Source organism: Oncorhynchus gorbuscha, linkage group LG02 (genome assembly GCF_021184085.1).
Source record: "Oncorhynchus gorbuscha isolate QuinsamMale2020 ecotype Even-year linkage group LG02, OgorEven_v1.0, whole genome shotgun sequence".
In the NCBI taxonomy this organism is placed as follows: Eukaryota; Metazoa; Chordata; class Actinopteri; order Salmoniformes; family Salmonidae; genus Oncorhynchus; species Oncorhynchus gorbuscha.
Genome location: NC_060174.1, coordinates 63787528 through 63800156, shown reverse-complemented (window position 1 = coordinate 63800156; position 12629 = coordinate 63787528). Strand labels below are relative to the sequence as shown.

At 41.1% G+C, this 12629-nt stretch overlaps 1 protein-coding gene across 1 annotated transcript; it reads left to right on the top strand.

Moving 5' to 3' along the window:
- Nucleotides 1-4211: 4211 nt before the first annotated feature.
- On the top strand, nucleotides 4212-12587 carry LOC124006846 (organic solute transporter subunit alpha-like). The gene is made up of 8 exons (XM_046317046.1): nucleotides 4212-4703; nucleotides 6628-6779; nucleotides 7305-7378; nucleotides 9702-9860; nucleotides 10104-10215; nucleotides 10370-10516; nucleotides 10725-10830; nucleotides 10931-12587. The coding sequence occupies exons 1-8, from the start codon at nucleotides 4628-4630 to the stop codon at nucleotides 11095-11097; spliced, it is 993 nt and encodes a 330-aa protein (XP_046173002.1). The 5' UTR covers nucleotides 4212-4627; the 3' UTR covers nucleotides 11098-12587.
- Nucleotides 12588-12629: the final 42 nt, after the last annotated feature.

Genomic DNA, 12629 nt, shown 5'->3' with positions numbered 1-12629 from the left:
GAACCATTAGATGTTAGTTTTTAATGTCCCGTTGGTAGTTTAATGTTCTGCGTAGCTCGTCAATTTTATTTTCCAAAGATTGTGTGTTTGCTAGCAGAATGGAGGGAAGTGGGGGTTTATTCGATCGCCTACGAATTCTCAGAAGGCAGCACTTTGGCCCCTTTTTCTCGGCTGCCTCTTCACGCAAATCACGGGGATCTGGGCCTGTTCCCGAGAAAGCATTATATCCTTCGCCTTGGGCTCATCAGAGTCATTAAAGGGAAAAAAGGATTCTGCTCGTCCGTGGTGAGTAATCGCAGTCCTGATTTCTAGAAGTTATTTTCAGTCATAAGAAACATTTTGTATTTGAGATTCTTTGCCTTGATGACAGCTTTGCACACTCTTGGCATTCTCTCAACCAGCTTCACCTGGAATGCTTTTTGAAGTTGAAGTTCCCACATATGCTGTGCACTTGTTGTCTGCTTTTCCTTCACTCTGTGGTCCAACTCATCCCAAACCATCTCATTTGGATTGAGGTCGGGTGATCTGATGCAGCACTCCATCACTCTCCTTGATCAAATAGCCCTTACACAGCCTGGAGGTGTGTTGGGTCATTGTCTTGTTGAAAAACAAATGATAGTCCCACTAAGTGCAAACCAGATGTGATGGTGTATCACTGCAGAATGCTGTGTTAGCCATGCTGGTTGTCACCAGCAAAGCAACCCCACACCATCACACCATCACACCTCCTCCTCCATGCTTCACGGTGGGAACCACACATGCGGAGATCATCCATTCACCTACATTTACATTACATTTACATTTACATTTAAGTCATTTAGCAGACGCTCTTATCCAGAGCGACTTACAAATTGGTGCATTCACCTTATGACATCCAGTGGAACAGCCACTTTACAATAGTGCATCTAAATATTTTAAGGGGGGTGAGAAGGATTACTTTATCCTATCCTAGGTATTCCTTAAAGAGGTGGGGTTTCAGGTGTCTCCGGAAGGTGGTGATTGACTCCGCTGTCCTGGCGTCGTGAGGGAGTTTGTTCCACCATTGGGGAGCCAGAGCAGCGAACAGTTTTGACTGGGCTGAGCGGGAACTGTACTTCCTCAGTGGTAGGGAGGCGAGCAGGCCAGAGGTGGATGAACACAGTGCCCTTATTTGGGTGTAGGGCCTGATCAGAGCCTGGAGGTACTGAGGTGCCGTTCCCCTCACAGCTCCGTAGGCAAGCACCATGGTCTTGTAGCGGATGCGAGCTTCAACTGGAAGCCAGTGGAGAGAGCGGAGGAGCGGGGTGACGTGAGAGAACTTGGGAAGGTTGAACACTAGACGGGCTGCGGCGTTCTGGATGAGTTGTAGGGGTTTAATGGCACAGGCAGGGAGCCCAGCCAACAGCGAGTTGCAGTAATCCAGACGGGAGATGACAAGTGCCTGGATTAGGACCTGCGCCGCTTCCTGTGTGAGGCAGGGTCGTACTCTGCGGATGTTGTAGAGCATGAACCTACAGGAATGGGCCACCGCCTTGATGTTAGTTGAGAACGACAGGGTATTGTCCAGGATCACGCCAAGGTTCTTAGCGCTCTGGGAGGAGGACACAATGGAGTTGTCAACCGTGATGGCGAGATCATGGAACGGGCAGTCCTTCCCCGGGAGGAAGAGCAGCTCCGTCTTGCCGAAGTTCAGCTTGAGGTGGTGATCCGTCATCCACACTGATATGTCTGCCAGACATGCAGAGATGCGATTCGCCACCTGGTCATCAGAAGGGGGAAAGGAGAAGATTAATTGTGTGTCGTCTGCATAGCAATGATAGGAGAGACCATGTGAGGTTATGACAGAGCCAAGTGACTTGGTGTATAGCGAGAATAGGAGAGGGCCTAGAACAGAGCCCTGGGGGACACCAGTGGTGAGAGCGCGTGGTGAGGAGACAGATTCTCGCCACGCCACCTGGTAGGAGCGACCTGTCAGGTAGGACGCAATCCAAGCGTGGGCCGCGCCGGAGATGCCCAACTCGGAGAGGGTGGAGAGGAGGATCTGATGGTTCACAGTATCGAAGGCACCTACTCTGCATCTCACAAAGACACAGTGGTTGGAACCAAAAATCTCAAATTTGGACTCATCAGACCAAAGGACAGATTTCCACCAGTCTAATGTCCATTGCTCGTGTTTCTTGGCCCAAGCAAGTATCTTCTTATTATTGGTGGTTTCTTTGCAGCAATTCAACCACGAGGGCCTGATTCACACAGTCTCCTCTGAACAGTTGATGTTGAGATGTTACTTGATGTCTGTTACTTGAGCTCTGTGAAGTATTTATTTGGGCTGCAATTTCTGAGGCAATTAACTCTAATGAACCTATTCTCTGCAGCAGAGGTAACTCTGGGTCTTTCTTTCCTATGGCGGCCCTCATGAGAGCCAGTTTCATCAAAGCACTTGATGGTTTTTGCGACTGCACTTGAATAAACTTTCAAAGTTCTTAAAATGTTCCTCATTGACTAACCTTCACATTTTAAAGTAATGATGGATTGTTGTTTCTCTTTGCTTATTTGAGCTGTTCTTGCCATAATATGGACTCTGTATTTTACCAGATAGGGCTATCTTCTGTATACACCCCCTACCTTGTCACAACACAACTGATTGGCTCAAATGTATTAATTAAGAAGGAAAGAATTTCCACAAATTAACTTTTAACAAGGCACACCTGTTAATTGAAATGCATTCCAGTTGACTACCTCATGAAGCTGGTTGAGAGAATGCCAAGAGTACAAAGCTGTCATCAAGGCAAAGGGTGGCTAATTTAAAGAATCTAAAATCGAAATAGCAACCAAAAAACTGTTAAACCAAAAAGCTATGTGATTCCATATGTGTTGTTTAATAGTTTATTATTCTACATTGTAGAAAATAGTACAAATTAAGAAAAACCCTTGAATTAGTAGTTGTGTCCAAACTTTTGACTGGTACTGTATACTGTTCTCGACAGTTCATTCTAATACTTCAACTACTGTACATTGCATTTTAGTTGCACTGTTTATACACTGCGCATATTTATTTATATACTGCATTCTTGATTCATTAATATATCTACTGTGCATATCATTCCTAGTATATCTTGTGTAAATTCATCCGCTGTAGACACGTATAGATTGCATTTGGATTATTGTTACAGTGCTATTTTAGTTGTTAATTTGTTACGATTTTTTTATTTCATTGATTGTGTAAATTTGACATTTTACTGCATTGTTAGCAAGTAGCATAAGCATTTCGCTGCACCCGCTATAACATCTGCTAAACTGTGTACGCAACCAATAAACTGATTTGGTGAGACTATTTGTTCAGGATGAATTGTTTGTCTTGGCGAAATAAAGCGGCAGTTTTAGATGGTTTTCTCCGCCAGATCATGGCATTGAAGTGACACTAGTTTGTATCTCAAGGACATTCTCTTCACAGGAATGGGATTATAACCCCGATGGGATTTGAAGGGACAGAGTGTGACAGTGTCTACCGTGGGGGAAAGAACTCTGCCATCCACTGGAGTTGTGCGAATGGAGAGAAATGTGTGAGAAGCCCATGTCTTTGGTGAAGCCACACATGACTATCGACAGGTGTTTTTGTAGGCAAAGCAAATTCTTGGCTTCTTATTCAGACAAGTGTCTTTTAGACTGTCTCTCGTGCACACCTTCTCTCTCTCTTCCTTTTCTCTTCATATTTTATTATTGCAAGCCTCAACGTTTGACTGTAATCCATCGAGGTCTGTTTTTGGATCATGGTCCAACTTCTCCCTTCACTTAATTTGTAACCAGGTAAGCCGATTAGACCTCATTTTCTCATCCTACCTACTACATAATCATGTTTTTCTTAGCTCAAATGCAATTATGCAGTTCAGCGATGACCCCTTACGAAGCCATCAATATTTAGTAGCTAAATCCCACTGCCTGACAGTCTTTATTCTGGCTACTGTTCATGGCGACAGATGCTGTGGGGCTAAAAGTGACAGAGATACACATCAGATGACAAGAATGACAAGAAAAAAACAATTCATTCTAGAGACATTTACGCGAGACATAAATAAGATTGGCGGAATGCTGAAATGAAATATCAGAGAGAGAGAGGTGATACTGTTTAAATAAAGCCACAACTTTTAAGATTGTAGCCTGAACAATACTACATTCTTTTTTTTCCTTGGATTCATTCCTTTTATTCCTGTATATTGGCTGGCAAGATGACATACTCCTCAGTCAAAGGTCATTCTCCTGTGTGAATTGAAATACAATCTATGGACAAGTAATTCCGCTGAGAGGTACAGAACACTACTGCGGGGCATTGGACATCCCTGATAAGCAAGGTTGCTCAGTAAGTGCAGTAGTTCTAAGATTTGAATGAAAGGCATCTGCCATTCTCTATCCAGAGGTGGTCCCGTCGACTAGTAGACCCAGCTGTATTCACTGAGCTGACATCTTACTCATACCTTCATTCCTCAGAATTGAATTGCGGGCGAAGGTTCAATAGTCTACCTGTTGCTGTCCGCTTCCTCCCAGCTCAGCTCCTATAACTGCTGTCAGTGGGCAAGAGGTACGGATAGTTTATTTGATCCATTATTTCACCACCTGCGAGTCCATACGTTAGCGACTTCAACTGACCGGGGATATGGAAGAAGCCCTCAACAGCACTATACATCCGACCTGTTTACAAGAACCTCCGCCGGCTGTCGATATCATAAAGCGTGAGTGACACAGATTACATTATCTATCAGTTCGCAAATAGTGTTTCATTATAGATGTCGGTGTTATTTTTAAAGCACGTTATTATAACACATTGTTGGGACGCTGTAGCTGGTTTTTAATGTTTGATTTACTGCAGTAACTTAACTCTCAAGTTAGTAACATATTTTACATGTATCAATTACCAACTGGGGTCATTTTGAACGCAATAAGAAACTATTGGAAAAGCAACAATCGCAAAATATAAACTTTTTTCTTATCAAAACATCATTAGACATAATTCATGTTATCTTTAAAAAAAAGATAAACAGACCGCTATTTTAGGAAAATTACAATAATTAGCATGTTCTTTCAAACGAAAAGGCAAACATGTTATTTATATGATCTTTCTCCCAAAGTACTATCCACATTACTACCAAAAAGTTAATTTAGAGAAAAGTTCCAAATCCCTCCCAATTTATTTTTAAAGGCGCATATTGATACAGAAACTCTAAATAATTATTTACATTCGTTAAGGATAAGTTGATTGTCAAAGTCAAGAAAAATATTAAGGTTTGAATAAACCACCTATGTATATTCAAACATATGCTCAAAGTGACCCCAGTTGGTAGCTTGAGAGTTAACATATGTATTAATTTGTAAATTCATTATTTCATTGATTAATTAATTCACTTTCCAGTTCACAGAGCCATCTTCAATACACAGGCAAGCCCAATAAACAGCTTCTGAGTAAACATGTCTGTACTGAATACTCAGGGAGAAAAAGGTGTAGATTCACACGCAGAGGGCTGCAGGGGATTTTTTCGCCTTCGCTAAAGGCAGGAATCGTGGTCACAGGCAGGCAATGGTCATAAACAGGCAGGTGAATCAAAACTAGGGCTGAAGGCCATAACTGGTTCTCACAAACGAGCTAGGAAAAGACTGATGAGACCAGGCGAGTAACTAACACAGGTGAAATGCACATCATCATCTGCACATCTATCACTCCAGTGTTAATTTGCTAAATTGTAATTACTTCGCTACTATGGCCTATGTATTGCCTTACTCCATTTGCACTCACTGTATATAGATTTTTTATTTTTTATTGTTATTGACTGTGTTTGTTTATCCCATGTGTAACTCTGTGTTTTTGTCGCACTGCTTTGCTTTATCTTGGCCAGGCCGCAGTTGTAAATGAGAACTTGTTCTCAACTGGCCTACCTGGTTAAATAAAGTAAATAATAAATAATCTATGAACAAAAATGAAAGACAGGGCTAAGTTAAAGAACACAACGAAACAGGACACTAGGTTGACAAAACAAAAATACAGAACCTTACAATGTCCTTCAAATTGTAGGCTACAGTCTGTGGTACAGACTGTTTAGAGGGACAGCATTGGCTGTGCTCACGCTATGTTTGATTAAATCTCTTTCTGCCCATTTTCAAATGTCCATGGGTAGGCTACAGATGTGAATATTTGGTTTCTCCACAGTCATGTTCTGTCCTCAGAAGTAGCATGATGGATCATTTAATATGAATGACAAATTACCTTTCATCCTTTACATTCAGGTTGCATCTCTTTAAGAGTAATTTACGTTTCTGCAGATAGCCTTGATCTCAGTCCATATTAGCCATTCAGGGTATACTTAGGCAGCTGGCTTTTCACTGGACCGAAGTGAAGTATTGTTGGGATCTCATTTGCACTCAACCTCAAGAAGCTGTAGCTAAATAAGAAGTCTAAATTGATGCTGTTTCACAAATACTGTTGTGTCCAATCCATGGGGACGTGGTCAGGGCACTGACCTATCCTAAAGTGGGGTTGTTGTTGCCAGGGGCTGCGGCTTAGATTACAATAAACGGTCCAGTAATGGATTTCACAATGACCTGTACAACCTCTCTCTCTCTCTCTACCGTCTGAACTCCTCACTCTCTATCTCCCTTATCTAGAGCTGGATATCTTTGGGGTGGCTCTGTACTCCATGCTGACCCTCATGTCTACAATGTCCCTGCTACTATACCTGGAGGAGTGTGTGTTTATCTATAGAAAAGTCCCGTCTCCCAAGAAGACAACTATTATGTGGGTAAATGGAGCTGCACCGGTAAGAACTAAGCTCCCTGTTTTCAGTAGCCATCACCATAGACAGTACCAGTCAAAAGTTTGGACACACCTACTCATTCCAGGGTTCTTCTTTATTCTTACAATTTTCTACATTGTAGAATAATAGTGAACATATCGAAAACTATGAAATAACACACATGGAATAATGTAGTAACCACAAAAGTGTTAAACAAATCAAAATATATTTTATACTTGAGATTCTTCAAAGTAGCCACTCTTTGCCTTGATGACAACTTTTTCAAGATGTAAATGAGAATGGCTGTCATTCTGTGTTCATATTTTTGGTCCTGACTATTTTGTGTTGTAGTTATAAGAATTAGAACCGTGTGGACGGTGAATAGATGGCTGAACGTATCATTCGATTAAGGCAGCCCCCCCCCCCTCCCACACACCTCTGATTCAGAGGGGTCGGGTTAAAAGTGGAAGACACATTTCAGTTGAATGCAGTCAGTTGTACAACTGACTAGGTTTCCCCCTTTCCTTTCCATTTCTGTCTCTGTTTCAGGTCATTGCTACCATGGCTTGTTTTGGTATGTGGATCCCAAGGGCAACCATGTTTACAGATATGACCTCTAATTCGTAAGTTTCCTCTCACCCACACAGTACTTACTGCTCTCTCCCCCTTCTGTCTCTCTTTTTCTCTCTCTCTCTTGTTCTTGTTTTCTCTCTCTCTTTTTCTCTTTATCTTTCTCGCTCTCTCTCTCATTCTCTCTCTCTCTCTCTCTCTCTCTCTCTCTCTCTCTCTCTCTCTCATTCTCTCTCTCTCTCTCTCTCTCTCTCTCTCTCTCTCTCTCTCTCTCTCTCTCTCTCTCTCTCTCTCTCATTCTCTCTCTCTCTCTCTCTCTCTCTCTCTCATTCTCTCTCTCTCTCTCTCTCTCTCTCTCTCTCTCTTTCTCTTTCACATACTCTCCTATAAAGGCAAACACATGTGTACTATACTTTACTATAGAGATGCAGTGCTCTTCCTCCTGTAATAATGAGCTGACAGGGAACTATAGCAAGTAGCACTGACATAAAGCAGAGGCGTTTTAATGAATGCACTCTTTGACCACAGTTTAATCCGTTTCTTAATCATTACGCCGTGTCAGTGTATGGGAAAGAACAGAGATCAGACCACATCCACAGAAATACAGTAAATGACACAAACAAACACAAACTTTTTTTGGGACACAAACAAAAGTTGAATGGGCAGACTAACTGGTTTTGAAGGTTGGTCACACACTCGTTATGTGTGTACATAGCCCTTTGACTTATTCCACATGTTGTTGTTGTTGTTATAGCTTGAAAACAAAATGGATAAAAAAAATATATATCCTCAACCAGTCTGTGGTACAAGCTGTTTAGAGGGACAGCATTGGCTGTGCTCACGCTATGTTTGATTAAATCTCTTTCTGCCCATTTTCAAATGTCCATGGGTAGGCTACAGATGTGGATATTTGGTTTCTCCACAGTCATGTTCTGTCCTCAGAAGTAGCATGATGGATCATTTAATATGAATGACAAATTACCTTTCATCCTTTACATTCAGGTTGCATCTCTTTAAGAGTAATTTACGTTTCTGCAGATAGCCTTGATCTCAGTCCATATTAGCCATTCAGGGTATACTTAGGCAGCTGGCTTTTCACTGGACCGAAGTGAAGTATTGTTGGGATCTCATTTGCACTCAACCTCAAAAGAAGCTGTAGCTAAATCTAAAGAAGTCTAAATTGATGCTGTTTCACAACTACTGTTGTGTCCAATCCATGGGGACGTGGTCAGGGCACTGACCTATGCTAAAGTGGGGTTGTTAATTGAGATTGAACATCTCTTTTAGCATGGTGAAAACATAGTGAAAACAGGATGCGTGTTCTGGAATATTTTTATTCTGAACAGGCTTCCTTCTTTTCACTTTGTCATTTTGGTTAGTATTGTGGAGTCAATACAATCTTTTTTATTTATCTTAATTTCATTTAACCTTTATTTAACTAGGCAATCAGTTAACAACAAATTCTTACAATGCCGTTGATCCATCCTACTATTAAACTTTGTAACTGTTTTAAAGTCACCATTGGCCTCATGGTGAAATCCCTGAGCTGTTTCCTTCCTCTCCGGCAACTGAGTTAGGCAGGACGCCTGTATATTTGTAGTGACTAAGTGTATTGATACACCATCCAAAGTGTAATTAATAACTTCACCATGCTAAAAGAGATGTTCAATCTCAATTTTATTTTTTTACCAATCTGGGGTATGCCTTTGTGAGGCATTGAAAAATCTCCCTGGTCTTTGGGGTTGAATCTGTGTTTGAAATTCACTGCTCTACTGAGGGACCTTACAGATAATTGTATGTGTGGGGTACATTATTGCATTATTATTGCACACATAGTGAGTCCATGCAACTTATTATGTGACTTGTTACGCTAATTTTTACTTCTAAACTTTAGGCTTGCCATAACAAAGGGGTTGAATTCTTATTGACTCAAGACATTTCAGCTTTTCACCTTTAATTCATTTGTAAAACTTTCGAAAAACCTAATTCCACTTTGACATTATGGGGTATTGTGTGTAGGCCAGTGACAAAAAATCTACATTTAAATTCAGGATGTAACATACCAAAATCTGGAGAGAAAAAAAGTGAAGGGGTGTGAATACTCTATTTAAACATTTTAAAAAATGTTCATCCAATTTTTATTGTTTCTATTCATAGGATTCATACAATACATTTATAGATATATATTTTTTTCAACAAATTTGATAGTATGTCAAATAAATCATGAGATAAAAACAAACAAATTAATATTACATAGTAAATCTGCTGAACAGTACATCATATAGCCTCAGAAATAGTGACAAATTATTGATACGGGTTTGAACACTTTCTGAAGGCACTGTATCTTCCAAGTAAACACTCTTCTTTTCTTCATAGGTACTTTGCAGTGGTGGTGTATAAGGTCTTAATTCTGCTGATAGAGGAGAGTGGGGGTAGCGAGACCTTTCTGAAGCGCAATTACAAGAAAACCTTCAAGATCAGTACAGGACCATGCTGCTGCTGCTGTCCTTGCCTGCCCCGCGTTCTGGTGACACGGTAACCAGTGGCACACCAGAGTCTGTCATCAAACGGCACTATCTTTGCCAAACTGGTTTGGTTATGATGATAATTATTATTATGAAGACATGTAAAATTGTCACATTTACTTTATCTTTCAACATAAATCAGGTCACATGATGTCACATGCTCAGGTCACTCTTGGGGCAGATGATCCTTTGTGTTTGGTAATGTATACAGTGGTAAGAACATGTTAATAACTCTGGGATTGTTTTCATTCAGGCGTATGTTATTCCTGCTGAAGCTGGGGGCTCTTCAGTATGCTATCTTAAAGACACTTCTCTCAATCCTCTCCATAATATTGTGGACCAACGGCAACTTTGATATTTCTGATGTAAGTAATACACTTCCTTCTTGTGAAACTCCTGTCAGCAAAAAGAATCACACCCTCTACACCTTACGTTTCCAACCGAGCCCGGTGGCATGCCATGTAGGTCCACTATGCATAACCTACCCTCTTTGACCTTTCTCCATGTCTCAATGTTTAGCTTGAGATCACAAACACGGCGAGTTGGATCAACCCATTTACAGGGGTTCTCACCATCATCTCCCTTTGGTCTGTCGCCATCATGTTCATGAACACATGCAACACACTGCGTAGCGTCAGGATCATACCTAAGTATGCCATGTACCAGGTGAGTCTGACCTTACTGCACCAACCAGCTAGTCAAGGAACTGCCTTCTTCTAAGTGCCATTGATGAGAATACATAATCTGCTGTCATTTACTTAGTCCTTGACCTTGGCTTTCTGGAATATTTTGTCTGATTTGGGTCTGGCAGTGTCCGTTCCTACATCCTAATATTCAATGTATCTTCATGAAGCCACTGGTCATGTGTCCATAGCTGGTGCTGGTGCTCAGTCAGTTGCAGACGGCCATTATTAACGTCCTGGCCTTGGATGGAACCATTGCCTGCTCCCCGCCCTTCTCCTCTAGAGCCCGTGGCACCAGTAAGTGACAAAACAGGGCCAAACGAGAGCCATTACTTGATCAATATGACGTCTGTGTCCTCCAACCCTGTCTAGTGTGTGTCTATCTGTCTGTCTGCAGTGTTGAGTCAGCAGCTAATGATTGTGGAGATGTTCATCATCACCCTGGTCACCCGGGCATTGTACCGCCGCACTTATGACCCACTGCCCTCCGACCCCCACGGGACTGACAACGACCAGAACACCAATATCAGCCCACAGGCACCACAGTGGGAGCCTGCTGCCTGAGAGATTGTGGTGGAGTGAATAGAGAGAGTGGTGTGTGTGTGTGTGTGTGTGTGTGTGTGTGTGTGTGTGTGTGTGTGTGTGTGTGTGTGTGTGTGTGTGTGTGTGTGTGTGTGTGTGTGTGTGTGTGTGTGTGTGTGTGTGTGTGTGTGTGTGTGTGTGTGTGTGAGAGAGAGATGTATCAACAGGCTTTAATAACCTCACTATATAACCTCACAAATATTAATTTACAGTAGCTAGGTTTCGAACCTGTTGGCACAGATTTTCATTTGAATATTCTAAAATTTGCAGAAATCAAATATGTGAATTTTCCCACAAGAGATGTATTTCCATCAAAATTACTTGTAGATAAAAGTATTTGCATGATGACATAGTGCTACAGGTGCACATAAAAATGACTTTTACGGGTAAATGCCCATATACCGAATAAAAAATACAAGTAAAATGGGTTTCCATCGCATTTTCAACTCTACTGATGGCTTTGTCACAAAAAAATATTGTGTTATTTAGCGAATGTGCCCACTCTAGTATTGGCACGTTCGCTCTAGCCAACAGCTCGTTCGGGTATAGCCTAAAAAATGAGATTATTATGGACAAAAGAACAATATTATTTTTATTTGTCAAATGGCAGTCAAGCATCGATCATCATGTCACCAAAATAAGACCCGCGATATTTATTGGAACGGAGCATCAAGCTCATCACTTTAGGCTTTCACCACATACAGAGACACAGACCAGACCAGGTTGGAGGGCATTTCGGTAGAATGCGTTCAGGTGTGCAACTGACTTGGTATCCCCTTTCTTCTTTTCCACCCTGTGAAGTTCATCCTTAATGATTTCATCTGTAACCTACTTAATTAACTTCATACCTTCCCGAGTCATAGTGGTAGGACCACACAGCATGTCATCGCGTGACTTCAAATGTACTTCTATATTATGGTTAGTATATCAATATTTGAGAATAAAAGCGTTTCCGCCGACATTTCTAGCATAAGGAATTTTACCGACATTAGACAATCCTACCTTGCCTAGTATATTATGTTTATTTGAAATGTGGAAAGTTTACCAACAAATGTTCTGTTTCCCATCAGGCCTGTCATGACATTTTTTATCCGACATGTACATTACTCGCATAAAAAGGTTGGATGGAAACATGGTTACTATTGTTGTATTTTTATGACTTTTGTCTTGATTGTGTCCTATATTCTGCTGTTGTAGTTTTTGGTTAATCCTGTAGGCCTATAACATAGAATTACTGTAGCCTATCTTAAAAGTTTAGTTGTATTATGCTGAATATAACGTTAGGACATATACCTCCAACAACAACATATCTGTCCCATCCATATTGCCTCAGCTCTTAGCACGGCTATGTGGAGTTGGATATGTGAGGGTTTTGGAAATACGTTTATAAACCGAAATGGGTTAAATAGATGGATCAAATGTGTATTTTGTATTCATATCAATAAATATAGTGTATTACATCTTTATGCAAATTATTGTGTGTTACGTTCAAATGATTACAATGCATTTCGCGC

Bases quoted from the DNA above. Each gene is read 5' to 3' on its own strand.
- LOC124006846 (XM_046317046.1), top strand. From the start codon at position 4,628: ATGGAAGAAGCCCTCAACAGCACTATACATCCGACCTGTTTACAAGAA. The intron at 7,379-9,701 runs GTAAGTTTCCTC...TTTTCTTCATAG, and splicing joins ACAGATATGACCTCTAATTC to GTACTTTGCAGTGGTGGTGT. The intron at 10,831-10,930 runs GTAAGTGACAAA...GTCTGTCTGCAG, and splicing joins CTCTAGAGCCCGTGGCACCA to TGTTGAGTCAGCAGCTAATG.